Source organism: Cervus elaphus, chromosome 11, assembly GCF_910594005.1.
Source record: "Cervus elaphus chromosome 11, mCerEla1.1, whole genome shotgun sequence".
Lineage (NCBI taxonomy): Eukaryota > Metazoa > Chordata > Mammalia > Artiodactyla > Cervidae > Cervus > Cervus elaphus.
In genome coordinates this window covers 63,612,694-63,632,493 of record NC_057825.1, presented here as the reverse complement: position 1 = coordinate 63,632,493, position 19,800 = coordinate 63,612,694, and the positions used below count along the sequence as shown (strand labels likewise).

At 38.7% G+C, this 19,800-nt stretch overlaps 1 protein-coding gene across 4 annotated transcripts in view; it reads right to left on the bottom strand.

Moving 5' to 3' along the window:
• Positions 1-1,644, bottom strand: part of FANCL (FA complementation group L) — an 85,455-nt gene extending 83,811 nt beyond the window's left edge. For 2 of the 4 annotated variants that reach the window (XM_043917950.1, XM_043917951.1), the window contains exon 1: positions 1,492-1,643. In XM_043917950.1, the coding sequence (XP_043773885.1) occupies positions 1,492-1,587 (96 nt within the window). In that variant the 5' untranslated portion in view covers positions 1,588-1,643. Of the gene's footprint in view, positions 1-1,491 lie in introns of all 4 variants that reach the window. The other 2 variants (XM_043917952.1, XM_043917953.1) reach the window with 2 other exon arrangements.
• Between the last annotated feature and the right edge of the window lie 18,156 nt (positions 1,645-19,800).

Below are 19,800 nucleotides of genomic sequence, written 5' to 3'. Positions count from 1 at the left end.
TTTTTAAAAAAAACAAGCTCCACCAAAACAAAACAATGTTAAATAAGATCTTCAGGTTAGGATTTCAACAAGCTGCTTAAGCCAAGTAAAATGAAAATTGTAACTATAAGCAAGGATCCTAATAAAATTTCATCTAATCTGACTACTGATGGCTACATGTTTTCTAAGAAGCTTCAGCAGATTCAAGCAATACCTCTTCAACTTTTCTAAATGTTGTGCAAGTTTTCAACTCGGTAATTCAAGACCAATACTTCCAACTGGAGAAGGAAATACTTTATTCCAGAAGTAACAACGAAATTTAACCTTTCCTGATGAAATCTATTTTCTGTGATGGTCACAATGAATTTGAAAACAAATGAAGTTCAAGTGTATGGTCTATAATGTTTTCTTAATCCATGTAATTAGGATTAGTTCTACACCTAATATTCTTAGGAATAGGTAAAATTTTCATTTAGCATGTGAATTTAAATAATTCACTCAATATTCTTGATTGTGTTTTGAGGAAACTTCAAAACATGTGATTCCTAGAACATGGCCCCTATCCAAAAAATATGTGCGCTGGTTGGGGAGAGGGCAAAATGTTGAATTTGTCCAGAAAGCAAAGTCTACACTCAGAATTCTAACCTAAGGTAGCTTGGTAGAGGAGGAAAACCTACGAGTGGAATTAGATATACTGAGTTTAAAGGAGTCTGTTGCGATCAAGGACAAGTAACTTAATCCCCCCCAATTCCCCATGCCGTGATTTACTACTATAAAACGAGATTTTTTTTTTTAATTCCTGCTTCAAAAAGGCTGAGGATTAGGCGAGATATTGTAGTTGGAAAGTGCTTTGTAAACTTCAAAGCCCTACACGTGTTTACTATGTGTAATAAACTCCACAAGAAAGGCCACTTGGAATCGGCAAAGATAATTCGGTTGTCATGAGTTCCTACGAAATACCTCAACTGGATGTGCTCTGGTACACCGGACTTGGCAGCGAGTCAAAATGAGGTTCTCCTCAAAAATGCTCTTTCTGCAGGAAATACCAACATAACGAGCGAGCGCAGACACCCCTCTGAATGGCCTCCGACCTTCGCGGAGGTGGGGGAATGTTAAGCATCGCGGCAAGCGAAAATTGACCAATTTTTTCAAAACTTGAAACGTGCGACAGACGCTAACTTAGGAGCCAGGCAGAGAGGGGCGGGGACGAGGGGGCGTGGCCCGCAGCGGGTTCCCCTCCCCCCCGCCCCACTCCCGCCGCGCGCGCCGACCTCCTAGCGTCTCCTGCGGGCGGCCACCCCGGCCCAGGCGTGTAATCGGCGACGAGGAATGGGTTTCCAGCAACAGCCCACAATTCTCAAACTTCTACTCTCCGAGGAGCCCTCGCGGGCTACCCTTCTCAAAAATCACAAGTCCGAGTCCCCTAACCCCTCAGGTCACAGACTTCCAGGACCCGGGCTGCGCCGCCAAAGGAAAGCTCTCCGAGGGAAAAGGCATCAGCCGGGCGAATACCTGAGCCGAAATGAAGCCTTCATACACGGTTTTCGCCCGGTTCTGGGGCAGAAATAGCGGAAACTGGCGCAGCAGGGTCGCTTCCGTCTCCGCCATAGCTCGCGGTCCATGGAATCGTCTGGGTACCGGCGGCCGCTGGTCCCGCACATGCGCAGTTCTTGCCTGCGCCTGGGGCGCCGAGAGACGTACGCCCGCGCGTTTGGCGGGAAGTCTCGAGCTTTCCGTGGGCAAAAATGAAGGTCCGGTGGTAGTCGGGATGCCTGGGCTCAGCTCCAGCCACAGTAAATTCGGCTCAGCCGGAAGCAGCCTTGGCCCCAACGCGAGGCAGGAGGGAAGGCTGTTTGCTGAACCTGACCGAACCTGATCATACTAGCTTTGATTGTCCCAAGAACCGTGTTGGATGTTTCTATTACTCCAGACTCAAGTCAACACCAGGCTTCTGGTGCGTTGCACTTGCGAATATCTAAGGCAAAACAGGAGGGAAAATTGCTGATGGACTTGAGGAACCGAATTTAATTTTTTTTTAACAGCTCTTTCTATGTGCCGTGCTAAGTCACTTAAGTCGTATCACTTAAGTAGGACCAACACAGAGATTATGTGACCCTATGGACTGTGGCCAGCCAGGCTTCTCTGTCCGTGGGATTCTCCGGGATAGGATACTGGTATACATATTTCTAACTCAGGAATGGTAATTATCCATTCCTTTTTTTTTTTTTTTTTTAACTAAGGGGTGGTTAAATAAGGAACCTAATGTTTACTGCACAGTTATTTGATTTCAGTCAATATTCAATGCAGTATTCAATATTGCAATCAATTCAATCAATATTCAGTCAATTCAATATTCAATATTGTATTTTTGAACCCTTGTATTTGCTAAACGTTATTGTAATAGGCTACAGGTTGTGCAAAATGAGTAAGATTCACACCCAAACATTTTGATTGCCCTCAAAATCGGATGAGACTTCTTCAAGATTCTTAGTTTGATAAGAATTATAAGTTTTCTGGATACTTAGAGAAAAACAAGAATGTTAGCAGTGTAAATATAAATTACTCTAAAGCAGTGGCTTTCCAAAGTTCCCGGATCCATTAGCATCACCTGGGAAATTTTACATCACCTTTACAGAAAGGCAAGTTCTCACCCCTCTGTCTCAGACCTAGGGAATCCCAAACTCTGAGAGTGAGGCCCAATCATCTGTGTTATAACAAGCCCTCAAGGTACTATGTTGCACAGGCTAAAGTTAGAGAATCTCCCAGAGGCATGGCATGCCATCCACTCAGTTATGCAATTCATTTATTAAAGATGACAGGCTACAAGTTTTGTGAGGGGCATAAAGTGAAGGTAGTTAAAACAGGAGGACCAACACAAAGATTATTAGCACGTATAGTCACTGCCTTCAAGGACTTATGAGTTAAAACATTTGCTGTTACCAAGGATTTCCCTGGTCCAGTAGCTGAGACTCCTCCCTCCCAATGCAGGGTTAGGGTTAGGTTTGATCCAGATTTCTGGTCAGGGAACTAGATCCCACATGCTTCAGCTAAGACCCAGAGCAGCCAAATAAGTAAATAAATAATTTTTTTTAAAAAGCATTTGCTGTTTCCAGTATTTCAAACTTCTCCACCACCCCAACCACCACGTTCCCTATGGAACTTCTCCCCTTCCTTTAAGGCTTTCTCAACTGCTACCTTTTTTTGGAAACCTTTTCTTAATTGATGAAAGTTATTGCTTTCCCTAATCACTTGGTATATTTCTTGGTACACTGTAGGTGTTCATTAACTATTTACTAAAATGTTAATTAATATCCAGTAGTCCTATAGGCAGATTACAAATAAGTATTATGAGAATTCAGAAGAATTAAGGAACTTTTCACAAAATATTTAAGTTGGTTTCCATTTATTATATCATAATAATCATAATAATGCTGCATAGCACTATTATAGACTTTATCTGATTTATTTAAATTATACTAAAACTAGCATGTGTAAAGTACTTTCATATTTTATTTAGATTTTATGGTAGTGTTTTTTAGATATGTATATTTTATAATGTCTGTTTTGTATGCAAGTAAACTGAGATTCAGAGATATTAAATAAGTTGCTTAATATAGTAACTTAGTGACTTGTATAATGAAGATTAAATTCCAGTGTTCTAAATTTTAGACTCAATAAAATTTCCATTAAATCAGCACAGATGCACTGCCCATCATGAAACTCAGAAGAAGTTAATCTAAAGTTGTTAATGACTCATGTTAGCTGTGGGGTTTCAGGAATTTAATTTTGATAGTTTGATAATGGATTTACCAAAATACTATATTCCTTCTGAATATAATCATAACATTTTCTACCTACAATCCTCATATGTGAGAAAATAGCCTAAGAACATTTTGTCCAGCAGATTCCTTAGGAACTAAAGTTTTTCCATTAAAGCAGCCTTGGAGAGTTTATACTACAGCACTCTATCATTACACAGATTAGAGAAATGAAGTCCAGAAAATGTACTGTCCTTAGTTATTATTATATTTTATTTATTAACTTATTATTATATATTTGTTAATACCTAAATATCTTTGGTTTCCTGTTATCACGTATTCACAAAGGACTTTCTGGACTTATAAACTTCTGGAAACTTCCTAAATATCAGTTGACTCTTCCATGAACAGCAATTACTTGTCCAGACAAGCCATCTTTATTACACTCACTCCTACCACTGATGCGGTGAACTGTGCAGTTAATAGCCACACTGTTGCTTCCTTGCCTCTGAATCCTCGTAATCAACCACAGATTTAGAAATTTTCACAAGATTTATTGTTAGGTATCATCTTAGTCCTTAAGGAAAAGATACCCAACTTCAACTACCCATTCATGGAAGTCAAATTTGTAATTGAGTATTCTATATTGATATCATCTGTCTGAGGAATCCAACCATCAGAGAACAAGGAGAGATAGCATATGAGGTTTTTTTAATTCAATGAGTCAATCATTCTCTTCAGGTGTTCAAGATTAAGTGCTGGCTCTCACTATCACCAATTTGTATGTGATATGCTAGGACCATTGTTTACATGTAGCCCTGTCTAAAACAGCCACCCTCAAATTCACAGGGAATACTCAATATGTTTAAAAATCAGAAAGACAGTGAATTATCACTCTAACAAACTTCACACAGACCCTCACCAAAGTTCACGCTCTTCAAGATGTCCTAGGCATGACTTATTTTACATCATGCTTAGTTGGTAAGTCATGCCCAACTCTTTGCAACCCCAAGGACTGTAGCCCTCCAGGTTACTTTGTCCATGGAATTTCCCAGGCAAGGATACTAGAGTGGGTTGTGACTTCTTATATATTCTGCTACAAGAATTAGTAATTAAATGATATTTCTTGGGGAAGAACTATATGTCCTAACATAGAAAAATCTGAAAACATTCTCATGATTGAAAAATACAAGTTCCAGAATAACATGTTTACTACTATACCATTTATGTTTAAATAAACTCATTATATTTTTAGCAATGGTTACTTTTGGGGCAAGAGATAGGCTATAAGGAATGGGGGTGATGGCCTGGGGAGACTTTCACCTTACCTGTAATATTAAAAAACTTTACAATTTTAAGTTAAAATTTTGTCTTAAAATTTTAAGCACTTGTACCATTCTAATTAGGGTCTATCACTATTTTATTGCCCAAATTTTCAGCTTTGTTCCATGTGTTTCTTCTCCCAGTTCCTGTGAGTACAGAAGTAGGCTGTCAACCATTGACATTAGTGAGAATAATAAGGGAGAGTTTGCTTGAGAGTATTGAAGAAAAATGGTAAGAATGTTGGGAAATGTCAACATTAAGGAGGAATGGTATAGAACAGCCATGTAAGAGCCCTCTAGGTTGGTGGCGAAAATGATGGAGTAGAAAGACCCTGAGCTTACATCCTCCCATGGGCACACAAAAATGACAAGTATTTACAGAACAATTTCCTATGAGAACAACCTGAAAACTAGCAGAAGTTTCCACAACTAAACATATAAAGAAGGAAACACAATGAGACAGGCAGAGGGATATTATACTCGTGTTAATACACACGCACCCTGGGTAGATAGATATCACTCATAAATGGGAAGATAATCACAACTGCAGAGTTCTCTATAAGGAACAAGTGATCCAAATCCCACATTGAGCTCCCCAGCCCATGAGTCCTGACCTGAGAACATGAAACCCCAAAACATCTGCCATTGAAAGCCAGCAGGGCATGCATAGGGAAGTGCCAGAGGACTGTAGGAAATAGAGACTCTACTCTTAAAGGGTGCACACAGAATCTCACAGGCTCCAAGTTCCTGCACAAAAGCAGTAATTTGAAAGGACCCTATCAGACACATTTGCTGATCTTGGAGAGGCTCTCAGAGAGGCAAGAGGCAACTGGGATTTGCCCTGGGGACAGTGATGCTGGTGAGAGCTTTTGGGGGAGTATGTTCTACCACAAGGATGCTGATGCTGGCAAGCACCGTTCTGGAGTCCTTCCTCTAGCCTGTTAGTGCCAGAAACTTATGCATCCACCAGTGAGTCACTGTCAGTCCTCAGACCCCCTGGTTCAAGATGTCAGCTATGCAGAGACCCAGCCCTGCCCACCAGCAGGCAAGCAGTTACCACATAAGGTAGTGCACTGGCAGCCAGACATGCTTAAGGTTGGCGCTGCTTACCATTGTGCCCACAGTAGTTGGCCCCACCACAAGAGAAGGGGCCACACAGCCCATATAAAGAGGGCACCTCTGGAGCATAGGGGACACCTCTAGTAAACAGAAAGGAGTGAGCTTTGGGGCCCCATAAAACCTCTCCAACATGAGTCCATTTCTCTAAGATCAGGAAAAATAAACAGAAAATCGGGTAACATGAGGCAAGACAGGAATGTGTTTAAAACAAAGAAACAAATAATACTTCAGAAGAACTAAATGAAGATAAGCAATACACCCAATAAGAAGCCCAAGGGAATGATTATAAATATGCTTAATGGATGAACATTGATCTTTATAATCATAAATCAAGAATGGATGAATGCAGTGAAAAGATTAGCAAAAAGTTAGAAAATATAAAGAAGAACTAAACAGAGCAGAGGAACACAATAACAAATAAATAAAACACTAGAAGGACTCAACAGTAGGTTAGATGATACAAAGGAATGGATTTGACAGTCACTGAACTAGAAGATAGGGTAGTGGAAATTGCCCCAGCTGAACAGAAAAAAAGGAAAAAGAATTTTTTAAAATGAGGATAGTTTGAGAGACCTCTGGGATTGTGACAGTCTACAAATTCAATGCAATCTCTATCAAATATACCAATGGCATTTCTCATAGAACCAAAATAAATAATTCTAAAATTTGTATGGAAATGTAAAAGACCCTGAATAGCCAAAACAATGTTGAGGAAGAAGAACAAATCTGGAGATATAATGCACCCTGATTTTTAAATATACTACAAGGTTACAGTAATCAAAACAGTATAGTGCCAGCACGAAAACAGACACATAGATCAATGGAAGAGAATAGAGAGCCTGAAATAATCTCATACACATATGGTCAGTTAATCTATGACAAAGGAGGCAAGAAAATGCAATGGAGAAAAGCCAGCCCTCTTCAAAAATGGTGTTGGAAAAACTAGACAGCTTCATGAGAAAGTATCAAACAGTGCTATTCTCTCACACTATGCACAGAAATAAATTCAAACTGGATTAAAGTCTTAAATGTGAGAGCTAAAGCTATAAAACTCCTAGAAGAAAATGTAGACAGTAAATTCTTTGACATTAGACTTAGCAACATTTGTTTTATATGTCTCCTCAGGCAAGGGAAACAAAACCAAAAATAAACCAATGGGACTACATCAAACTAAAAAGCTTTTACACAGTGAGGGAAACTATCAAAACGTTATTAGGCCACCTAGTGAATGGGAGGAGATGTTTGCAAACAATATATCCAATAAGGGTTTAACACCAAAATACAAAAAGAACGTATACAACTCAACATCAAAACAACAAAAACAAACAACCCAATTAGAAAGTGGACAGAGGCCTGAACTGAAATTTTCCTAAAGAAAATAAACAAATGTCCAACAGATCATGAAACAATACTCAATGAAAAACCAAAGGAAAGCAAGGGAAAAGTGCACACAAGTCCTCACTTTTATTCTGGAAAACTGAAGCTGAGAAATAAAAGGGGATGAGAGGGGATGGGCTTCCCAGGTGCTGCTAGTGGTAGAGAATCCTTCTCCCAATGCAGGAAACATAGACTTGGATTCGATCCCTGGGCTGGGAAGATCCCCTGGAGAATGGCAAACCACTCCAGTATTCTTTCTGAGAATCCCCTTGGATAGAGGAGCCTAGCAAGATACACTCCATGGGGTCACACAGAGTCAGACACAACTGAAGTGACTTAGCAGGCACACACTTGAGGGAACAGTTGTGATCTTTTTATTGTTCAGTTGCTCAGTTGTGTCTCTTTGTGATCCAGTTCTCAATTATGGTTTTTGAGAAAAGAAGAGAATGGCAAAGGAGAAAAGGAAACATATCCTTATGAATGCAGAGTTCCAAAGAATAGCAAGGAGAGATAAGAAAGCCTTCCTAAGGTATCACTGCAAACAAATAGAAGGGAAAAATAGAATGGGAAAGATTAGAAATATTTTTGAGAAAATTAGAGATACCAATGGAATATTTCATGCAAAGATGGACACAATAAAGGACAGAAATGGTATGAAACTAACAGAAGCAGAAGATATTAAGAAGAGGTGGCAAGAATACACAGAAAAACTATACAAAAAAATATCTTCATGACCCAGAAAAACATGATGATGTGATCACTAGAGCCAGACATCCTAGAATGCAAACTCAAGTGAGCCTTAGGAAACATTACTATGAACAAAGTTAGTTGAAGTCATGGAATTCCAGTTGAGCTATTTCAAATCCCAAAACATGATGCTGTGAAAGTGCTGCCTTCAATATGCCAGCAAATTTGGAAAACACAGCAAAGGCCACAGGTTTGGAAAAGGTCAGTTTTCATTCCAATCCCAAAGAAAGGCAATGCCAAAGAATGTTCAAACTACCACACAATTGCACTCATCTCACACACTAGCAAAGTAATGCTCAAAATCGCCAAGCTAAGCTTCAAGAGTACATGAACTGAGAACTTCCATAGGTTCAAGCTGGATTTAGAAAAGGCAGAGGAACAAGAGATTAAATTGCCAACATCCATTGTATCATAGAAAAAAACAAGAGAATCCCAGAAAAACATCTACTGCTTCATTGACTACACCAAAGCTTTTATCTGTGTGGATCAAAACAAACTGTGGAAAATTCTTCAAGAGACGGGAATACCAGACCACCTTACCTGCCTCCTGAGAAGCCTGTATGCAGGTCAAGAAGCAACAGTTAGAACTGGTCATGGAACAACAGACTGTTTCCAAATTCAGAAAGGAATATGTCTAGGCTGTATGTTGTCACCCTGCTTATTTAACTTATATGCAGATTACATCATGAGAAATGATGGACTGGATGAATCACAAGTTAGAATCAAGATTACCTAGAGAAATATCATTAACCTCAGATATGCAGATGACACCACCCTTAAGGTAGAAAGTGAAGAGGAACTAAAGAACCTCTTCATGAAAGTGAAAGAGGAGAGTGAAAAAGTTGGCTTAAAACTCAAGGCATACCGTCACATCGCTTCATGGCAAATAGATGGGGAAACAATGGAAACAGTGACAGACTTTATATTCTTGGGCTCCAAAATCACTGCAGATGGTGAGTGCAGACTTGAAATTAAAAAATGCTTGCTCCTTGGAAGAAAAGCTATGACCAACCTAGACAGCATATTCAAAAGCAAAGACATTACTTTGCTCACAAAGGTCTGTCTAGTAAAAGCTATGGTTTTTCCAGTAGTCATGTATGGATGTGAGTTGGACCATAAAAAAGCTGAGCACTGAAGAATTGATGCTTTTAAACTGTGGTGTTGGAGAAGACTCTTGAGAGTCCCTTGGACTGCAAGGAGATCTAACTAGCCAATCCTAAACAAAAATCAGTCTTGAATATTCATTGGAAGGATTAATGCTGATGCTGAAACTCCAATACTTTGGCCACCTGATGTGAAGAACTGACTCATTGGAAAACACCCAGATGCTGGGAAAGATTGAAGGCAGGAGGAGAAGGGGATGACAGAGGATGAAATGGTTGGATGGCATCACTGACTCAATGGACATGAGTTTGAGCAAGCTCCGGGAGTTGGTGATAGACAGGGAGGCCTTGAGTGCTGTGGTTCGTGGGGTCGCAAAGAATCGGACATGACTGAGTGACTGAACTGAACTATTGTGCAGCCAGTTGAAGTCACTGCACTAATCAAACAAATAATTGTTCAGACAAAAGTTTTACAGTTCCACACTCACAGTTAGCTGGCTACATAGTTAAGGCTTAGAGGATATTAGCTAAAGAAGAAAACATAGTTTATCAGTGTCAAATCAATATTTAAATGACTCTTAATACAGAGATAATTTTAATTATAATAAGGGAAATATATAGAAACATATATATTTTAAAGCTGAAAGATTAGTCTCAACTTGGGTCTGATATCAATATTAGGGAACTGAAATTGTTGGCTTTTCTCTCATGGTCCCAAAATCACTGCTAGAACTCTAGACATCATTAGATGGAAGGGCCATGAGAGCTTTCCCAGAGGTGTGTTTGAACAATCTTATGTCTGATTGGCAATCCCATATGCAAAAGGTCTGGGAAGTACAGTTTTTCAATTAACACATTGCCTAGAATTCTGTTAGAATAAAAGAGAGAATGGTTGAGATGAGCCATTTCCCATTTTTGCAACACTGTGAACCCTCTTCCTCCAACAACAAAAATGATTTGAACTTTGTGTGTGTGTGTGCTAAATAGCTTTCAGTCATGTCCGACTTTTTCCAACCCTGTGGACTGTAGCCCGCCAGGCTCCTCTGTCCATGGGGATTCTCCAAGCAAGAACACTGGAGTGGGTTGCTATGCCCTTCTCCCGGGGATCTCCCCAACCCAGGGATCAAACCTGAGTCTCTTAATTCTCCTGCATTGGCAGGCAGGTTCTTTACCACTAGCGCTGCCTGGGACGCCTGATTTGAACTTTACTGGCTTCTAGTTTTTAATGAAATGCATACTTCATACAACGAACTTTCAGCCTGAAGGTTCATTATAAATAAGTGTATTTCCAAAGGTCTAACAGTATGTTTTCCTGTATTTTTTAAAATTTTACAAGTTGATTTTTCAAAATAATACTAAAATTAATTTATATTTTATTTACTAACTGAATATCAGTTAAGAAGCAATACAGAACTTCATATTTTGTAAATTTATGTGTGAAATATACAGTAATGAAATACGTTACACATAGTTTAGAAAACTATGAAAGTATATTATATGAGGTGGTTCATGCTATTCCTATAAAGACTCCTTTGTTGATAGAATGGGATTTACTAAAATAGTAATTTGGTTTCTATTTAATGTTGCTTGCTTTATTAGCAGACAAATAGAGCAAATAAACAACCTGAATTATCTGTAATGTGAAAATAGCTAATTTTACAAAATTATGAGAAATGACAAACCTAAATTAAAATCCCCCTAAAATTCAGAAGTGATTTTACACATAAGTCATTTCAAAATAAAATCATTTCAACTATCTTAATAAAAAAAAAGTAATACTTTATTCTTCAAAATCTTAATATTCAAAATCATCAATGTTAGCAGATCTATGGGGAAGCCTAGAATGATACATTTCTGATAGTAGGTATAATTTGCAAACTGTTTCTAAAAAGCAACTTACTTAGATGTAGCAAGAACCATAAAATTATTTTCTTTTGAGCAAGTACCACTTATGGGAGTATACCTAAGAAAATAACTTTTAAAACTTCATAGAACTAGGAGATGACCTAATGTCTAGTAAGTTGGAAATGGTGAAGTTATATAAAACAATAGAATGTCTAAAGTCATTAAAATTGCATAGATGTGTGTGTGTGTATACAATGGTTTGTTGTTGTTTAGTCACTAAGTCGTGTGGTCTCTTTTGTGACCCCATGGTCTGTAGCTCCCAGCCTCCTCTGTCTGTGGAATTTTCCAGACAAGAATACTGGAGTGGGTTGCCATTTCCTTTTGCAGGGGATCTTCCTGACCCAGGGATCAAACCCATGTCTCCTGCATTGACAAGCGAATTCTTTACCACCTAGCCACCAGGTAAACCTGTGTAGAGAATATTGGTATATAAAAAGTGTATATGAAATCCCAGTATATCAAAGAGCAAATCAGTGTCAAGAGAAAAAGAAGGAACTTGCATAATTATTTGATATTTTAAAAATAAAAGATTCTTCATTTTTCTTTGTGAAGTCAGTTACTTAACAGTACCATAAATTTTTTAAAAGAAAGTATTAGCAAAATATTTTTATAAATGTAAATGTTGTCAGGTATAAAGCTGTCTATCAAATTGGAGGAAACATAGTATAAAGAAAAGAGAGTCAAGAAACTTGAAAAGCTTGCTTTTGTATAAATCACATAATGATCTCTAAGGTCCTTTGCAATTCTGAAAGTGGATTTGTAAGAAATGAATGGGTTCAAAAATCTACACACACAATCTAATATGGATTATCTGAATAATAAACGTGAAAAAAACTTTAAAAATCTTATTCATATTGTGAATTACCTGCCTAATTAAGAATGTGCTTCTGAAATCTAAAGTAGAATACTGAAATTGGATGTTTTTACTATTTTGTCAAAAATTAGAAAGATAATTTTGCATATTTTCATGTGGACAATAAATGCTTTCAGGAAATGATGAAAAGTTATGAACCAATTATTGCAGCAGGGGGTGAAGTCCATGTTCAGTCTAGACTGAGCTGCAACAGAGAGTTGTAGCAAAACATCTTTACATAATGATTATTTTGTTTGATGAATTAAGAATTCCCCAAATCTTTAAGATGATCATGTTCAAATTGCGCACATAAACCTTATCAGTGCAGAGGTAGATAATCTCCCCATTTGTAGGTGCTTGTCATTCAGAAATGATTATATAGCATCATTACAAAATTCAGGGTAATTATATATATAGGAACTATGTATATATCATTATTTCAAAATGACAAAAACATTTTAAGTAACTATAGAAAATTAGCAGAACTTTAAAAATAAACTTCAAAATCCTCTCAAGTATATGAAATTGTTTCTTGTAAAATAGTTAAAATCTTCAAATAGTCCATCTGAAGAAGATTCATTTTAATGTGAATTTTCTTTATAGCCTAAAAAAGGTACAAAAGAAAGGACGTTGTGAAAGCAAAAAGGCACAAAGGAAAAGGTATCACATGTTGAGGCTGGTGAAGTCAAAGTTTTAAAGCTGGGACTTCATATGAAAGCCTGACTGACAAAAGATGAAATCATACAAGTTTGTAGAACTCTTTAGATTATTATTCACTAGACCTATAGATTGATGTAAGTACACTTAAACAGCTTTGTACTGGTACATTTCTGATAAATTGTAATAGTGTAGAAGTATTTTCTGTATTTAAAATTTGTTCAGTATTTTGAAAAGTATCGTCTATTACCTTACTGTGCATGATTCAGTGGAAGTCACAACTGAAATTATTCTCTCTTCCTCAGCTGTCCTGATACTCTGAAAAATAGATGTAAACTAAGAAGAATATAAAAATTGAAAGCAAAGAAATTCATCCACAACCGTAAAGCCCCACAGATAACCCCTCTGCCAGAATAGTCTTAAATATCTTTGGTTAATTAAATTTCAACTAACTTCATTTCAGCCAAATACAACTTTATATGCTGTACAGAATATATTGAGCTAAAGCCCATAGTCCTTCAGCTATCTAAATGAAGCTATGCCCATATCAAATGTAACTATGGATGAAAAATGGATAAAAATGAATCTGTCTAGAGGCAGAAGCCACAGAAATCACTGGACTTGATGAGCAGAATCAAAACCCAATCAAAACCCAGAAATTTTTCCTGCTGCCAGAGTAGGGCCTCCTTCAGTACCTAAACTCTATGAACACAGTTATCTTCTATTATCTTCTATTCCCTTTGCAGAATGAGTAAACTTAATATATTTACCCCATCTCTGCTTCACTACTGTGTTGTGTATGTGTGTTTTGAAGTGGCAAGGGGTGGTGGCAGTGACTAAGGAATCTAAATCCAGATTCTAATAGAGAAGTTATATACCACTGAGAGATCCTGGAATTTGAGATGAATGCAATGACAGATGAAACTTTGGGTGTCCCCTTGGGGGAGGTGATGAATATGCCTTTTGTTTGAGAAGAGGAAGGATATTTGGTGATCAGAAGAGCAAACTATATTGGAGACCACTGAGGACTCACCAAACCCATTTCCTCTTTCTCCTGGGCTTGTAACTAAACATTTTCAGTCCCTTTTGCTATTTGACGTGGCCAAGTGACTGAGTTGTAGTCAATGGAACCTTCTATGCATGATTCAACATTCTATTTTCCTGTCCACTGGCTTGAATCAAAGGATTCTGAAGCCCTCAGGAATGATGGAGGCATGAGGTAGAAAGAAGCTGTGTCTGAAATGTCTTCCAATTGACTTCATATGGGAGAGAAATAAACCATGTTATAGTTAAGGCACTGAAATTGTGGGGTTCATTTGTTACACTAGCATGTAGCACACGTTATTCTAATACAGTGGATAGCAAATCACCATGGTATTTAGATTTCATTTCATCATTTAAGAGTGCAGTAAGAGCTATATTATTAAAAGCCCAACATTTATAACATGTCAAAATTATATCTTAGGATCCATTTAAACTTATAATGAAAAATTTTGGATGTCAGAAATACGTGCAATTAAAAATTTTAATCTGGGTAATATTTGAGTTGAAAATATGAAGACCACTTCTCTGAGACTCCACTATTATTCTTCACTGAACTTCTATGATAAAGCCCTGGTGATATTATGTAGAGTAAGTATCTACACTTAAACACATTCAACAAATCTGAAAAACCTATCCTGGAAAAAACAACCATAAACCATTTTATCCATTTATCAAATATTTTTTCTGCTAAACTTCTGTTTGAAAACATTTTTTCAGCTTCTTCTTACTGAGGAATAATAAAATTGAATATCTTTAAGAATAGCTAGCACTACAGATTAGTAACAAATTCATCCTAAATTTCAGTAACAATTTATTGTACATAAATGTGTTCTTACATTTTTTTATTACTCCTAAAGGCAATAATTCTGGACATTTAAAAATATCAGAAGAAAAAAAAAGTCATTAAAAAATGATAAGTTTTTCAAGAATAAGCTCTTAAGCTTTGAGGAAAAAATAAATTTTAAACCAACTTTTAAAATCTTTCAAATAGCAGTTGTAATGTATGATTCCAATGGACCAAAATGCTAGCATATTTTCACTCTTCAAGAAATCTGGTAAAAGACTTTTGTGTCAAAAGTAACAATTTTTCTCATGATGTAGTCGGACAATTTTGCATGTGTCTTGATATATTTGGTTCTTTATCAAAACATTTTGAAATCAGCACTGTTTTGCTGTTCTAATGGTTATAAAGATTATTTTGTATACAATATTTTAAATGGCAGTAAAATAAGTCTTTGATATAATCAATAATTTCTCTGTCCCCAAACATTCCTAATGAACTTACTCCATAAAAAGAAATTCTTTTTTTAACCAACTAAAATGATGTAATATTTAGACATTTTGAATTCTTATCTCTTAATAATCCTGATTACCAAAACTATTTCTATTAGAAACTGTCGATTATGGACAGAGCTGATTTTTCTTTGTCATTGAGGCAAAAAGAAAAGTGGGTGTGTTTTCTCAATTTAAATAGCCAAGGCACAAATAACACAACTGGCCTAATTTATCCAAACTGGAAATCTTTTGGTAGATTGTATTCATTGACTAGGCTTCCCTGGTAGCTGAGCTGGTAAAGAGTCTGTCTGCAATGCGGGAGACTGCAGTTCAGTTCCTGGGTCAGGAAGATCTGCTGGAGAAGGGATAGGCTACCCACTCCGGTATTTCTGAGTTTCCCTGGTGACTCAGATGGTAAAGAATCTGCCTGCAATGTGGGAAACCTGGTTTCGACCGCTGGATTGGGAAGATCCCCTGGAAGAGGGCATGGCAACCCACTCCAGTATTCTTGCCTGGAGAATCCCCATGGACAGAGGAGCCTGGTGGGCTACAGAGTCAGATACAACTGAAGAACTAAGAACAATGCAGCACAGCCCTCACTGACCATGAGCTCTCTACTTTGTCATTGTGGATGATGTATCCTGCTAGTCAAAATTTCCTGTAGGACCAGCTGCTGTTCCTAAGCCAATTGAGAATATTGGACAGCTCTTAGCTGTTAGCCCTTTCTGCAAATTGCCCTCCGCTGAAAAGTGAGCTGACTGACCTAAGGTCGTAACTTGTTCCCAGGTTGCTAATGCAGGGGTACAGAAGGCTTCTCTCTTTTTCCTCAGTGAGGGACACTCTGAAGGGCTAGCTCAGCTTCAGAGCTCCTCCTGTCATCAGCTGAGGACTCTTTGTGTCTGAATTACATTCCCATTTCTCCCTCCAGGTGATTTCCCAGGTGACTCAAGTGATAAAGAATCCACCAGCAATGCAGGAGACAACAGGAGATGCATGTTCGGTCTCTGGTTCTGGAAGATCCTCTGCAAAAGAAAATGGCAACCCACTCCAATATTATTGCCTGGTGAAACCCATGGGAAGAGGAGCCTGGCGGACTATTGTCCCTGGGGTCACAAAGAGTTGGACATGACTGAGCACGCAAGCCTGTCTCCCTCCACCCAGTCCTCCTTCCTTCCATTCCCTATAAGTGCTGATCCCCGGACAACTCTCTAATAAACTTCCTCCTGAGAAATTTTCCCCTTATCATCTGCTTCGTGGGGAACCCAACCTGTGGCCATCACCAATTAATATCTGAATACTTATGTATGCAGGATTGCTGCGACCATTGTAAAGAACTAATAATTTAATAAAGGAGATTACTTTCATTTGCACTGTTTTAAAAACCCATTCGTATCTGCTATCTCAGTGGGGCTTCCCGGTAATTCTCTGAGGTAGCTGGGACAAGGATTACTATCCACGTATTACAGCTTTATAAACTGAGACGTGGAGAGAAATGACTTCTTGATTCCAGACAGCAGTTATAATTCATGTTTTCTTCCTGTTTGCTTCATTGCATATATTACCACTTCTCTAAAAGATTTTTATTTATAATTGCTATAAAACTGCTTCTCAGAATTTTTTTGTTATATTTCCCAACTTGTCTTCCTGGCAGTGTGAAATTCAACACCATCAACATATTCAGATTTTCCAAGCTCTTATCCCCCAAATCCCGTTACCTATGCGTACATTATTTTACCTTCTTTCGTCCTTTCAAAATATGTGTCTCAAGCATCTGCTATAAGTGAAACATAAAATTTCTCAAGAACCCACTGTGTGCCAGGCACTGGAGTAAATGCTTTTCATGAGTTATCTCAGTGAACCCCTGTGAAAACTTTACAATGTTAGTTCTATCATTTCCATCATGCAGCTGAGGAAACTGATGCTTTGGGAACTGAAATAATTTTCTCAAGCCTACAAAACTCAGGTTGTCCTAATACCAAAAGTATACTCTTCACATTCATACTAGGCCTTTCTGATAAATGAAGAAGATAAATGAATGAGACATGGCGCCTCCTCTCAAGGATTTACTATCTAGTATGGGAAGATGCTATAATACTGATTATAATTTATAACATGAGAAATGGAGTGCTGTGCACTGCCCTTAGTTGCTCAGTCATGTCCGACTCTGCAAGCCTATGGACTGTAGCCAGCAAGGCTCCTCTGTCTATGGGGATTCTCCAGGCAAGAATACTAGGGTGGGTTGCCATACCCTCCTCCAGGGGATCTTCCCAACCCAGGGATCGAACCAGGTCTCTCCTGACAGATCAGTAAACAAATGATGTCCCAGTTATCAGCAACTGCAGCCACCACAGATGGTGAGCTGGTGAGCCCTGAGGAAATTCAGGATGTGAAAACAGGAAATCAGCCCCAGATAGCTGAGGTGCATATCAGAAGAATGATTTTAGTCAGTGAGCCCATACATAGTAAAGTGCTAAATTCCTTAACTTGAGATATCTGGTTTTCTTTACTTAACAATAATCTTTTGATGTTCAGACTACCTGCCCTTTGTTGGAAAACTTCTGTGTAACCTGGCTCCTCCTCTTGCCTCCTCAGAGCAGTTCTCTCAGGGATACTTAAAGTCCTAAAACTTCCCACTGAATAAAACATTACTTTCAACTTTTAGGTTGTGATGAATATTTCTAAATTCCATAAACAGCTTTATTGAGGTGTAATTCATGCATAACTCACCAATTTAAATTGTGCTATTCCATATCCATTGGCTGTGTGTGTGTCTATTTCTCAGTCGTGTCTGACTCTTAACAACCCTATGGACTGTAGCCTTCCAGGCTCCTCTGTCCATGGGGATTCTCCAGGCAAGAATACTGGAGTTGGCTGCCATGCCGACTTGGGGATCTTCCCCACCCAGTAATTGAACCCAGGTCTCCCGCATTTCAGGTGGACTCTTTACTGTCTGAGCCACCAGGGAAGCCACTCCCAACCCCAGTCCTAGGCAACCACAAATTCACTGTCTGCCACTATCTATTTACCTGTTCTGGATATTTCATACTGATGGAACAGTACAATATGTGGTCCTTTGTACCTCGCTCCTTTCATTAAACCTAATTTTCAAGATTTATCCACAATGTAGCATCTATCAGTACTTCAATTATGGCTGAGTATTACTCCATTGTATGGATATGCCTCATTTTGTTTATTTACCCAATGATCGGTTGATGGGCACCTGGGTTGTCTCCATATTCTGACTATTAAACATAGTGCTACAATGAACATGCATGTATCACATTATATATCAATATATGTTCTCATTTCTCTTAGGTGTATAGACAAGTGGAATTGCTGAGTCATATGCTTCCCTGGTGGCTCAGACGGTAAAGCATCTGCCTATAATGGAGGAGACCCAGGTTCAATCCCTGGGTCGGGAAGATCCCCTGGAGAAGGAAATGGCAATCCACTCCAGTATTCTTGCCTGGAAAATCCCATGGACTGAGGATCCTGGTAGGCTACAGTCCGTGGGGTCGCAAAGAGTCAGACACGACTGAGCGACTTCACTTCACTTCATGGTAATTTTAGAGATTCTTAGCCTTTGAAAAAATTACCAGCCTCTTTCTTAAAATACACCATTTTGCATTCTCACCAGCAGTGTATAAGAGTTCCAATTTCTCCACATTCTCCCCAACACATGTTATTATATTCCTATTTCACTATAGTCCTCCTAGTGGGTGTGAAGTGGTATCTCATTGTGGTTTATTTGCATTTTCCCTATGGCTAATAATATTGAGCATCTTTTCGGGTGCTAATTCGTCATTTGTATATCTTTTTTTCCCCATTTTCTGGTTCCCAGCATGGGACTGCCACACCACAAGCAAGTTGGGGTGAAGGTGATCGGAAGCCCCTGCATTCTGGGCCATGCTGAGCCTAGGGTACAACCTCCACCCTATGAGTCCGGGCTGGGTGGGAGAAGGGAGCTTGTAACTTCTTGGCTACACTTGCCAGAATTTAGCCTCTGCAACTCAAAGCCAGAGGAAATAAGTGGTGGCCTACCTCTCTGTGAGATATTGTATCCCTTGACTGTGAGCTGAGGGGAAAAGGAGCCCTGTCTTCCTGGTAATGAAGAGGCAAAGTTAAAATTTTACATAACCTCCTGCTCCTTCTGCCTCTGTAACTCAGCTTGCTCCTTGCAAAGTCTGGATCATGTAGGTCTCAGAAAGTCGGGACTCACAATACTAGGAATTGTAGTTTATCTCACTCAACCTTGTCCTGCTCTTTGCAATGCCCCAGCTCCTGCAAACCCACAAACCCACTTAATCATGCCTGTCCGTGTATAAAAACTCTAACCCTTTTGTTCAGGGCTCAGAGCTTGGAGTGTTAACTGCTCTAGGCCCACTGGCGAAATAAACCTGAGTTCTCCAGCTCTCCGAGTATGGTGCTTGGTTTCTTGAGTACTGGCTTCTGCAATAGTAACACCATCCGAACTGGAGATACCATCATACTGACCTAAGGAAGCTGAGACAGAGAGAGAAAGCATGTCATGACTCAAGTTGATATTTTTGAATAACTATTTCTTCCTATAATGTATCCCCTTAGGACAATTTCCAGAGGCATTAAATGCTTTTTTAATGCCTTATTTATTAGAATTTTCAGACTCTCCCTGCTTAGTGTAC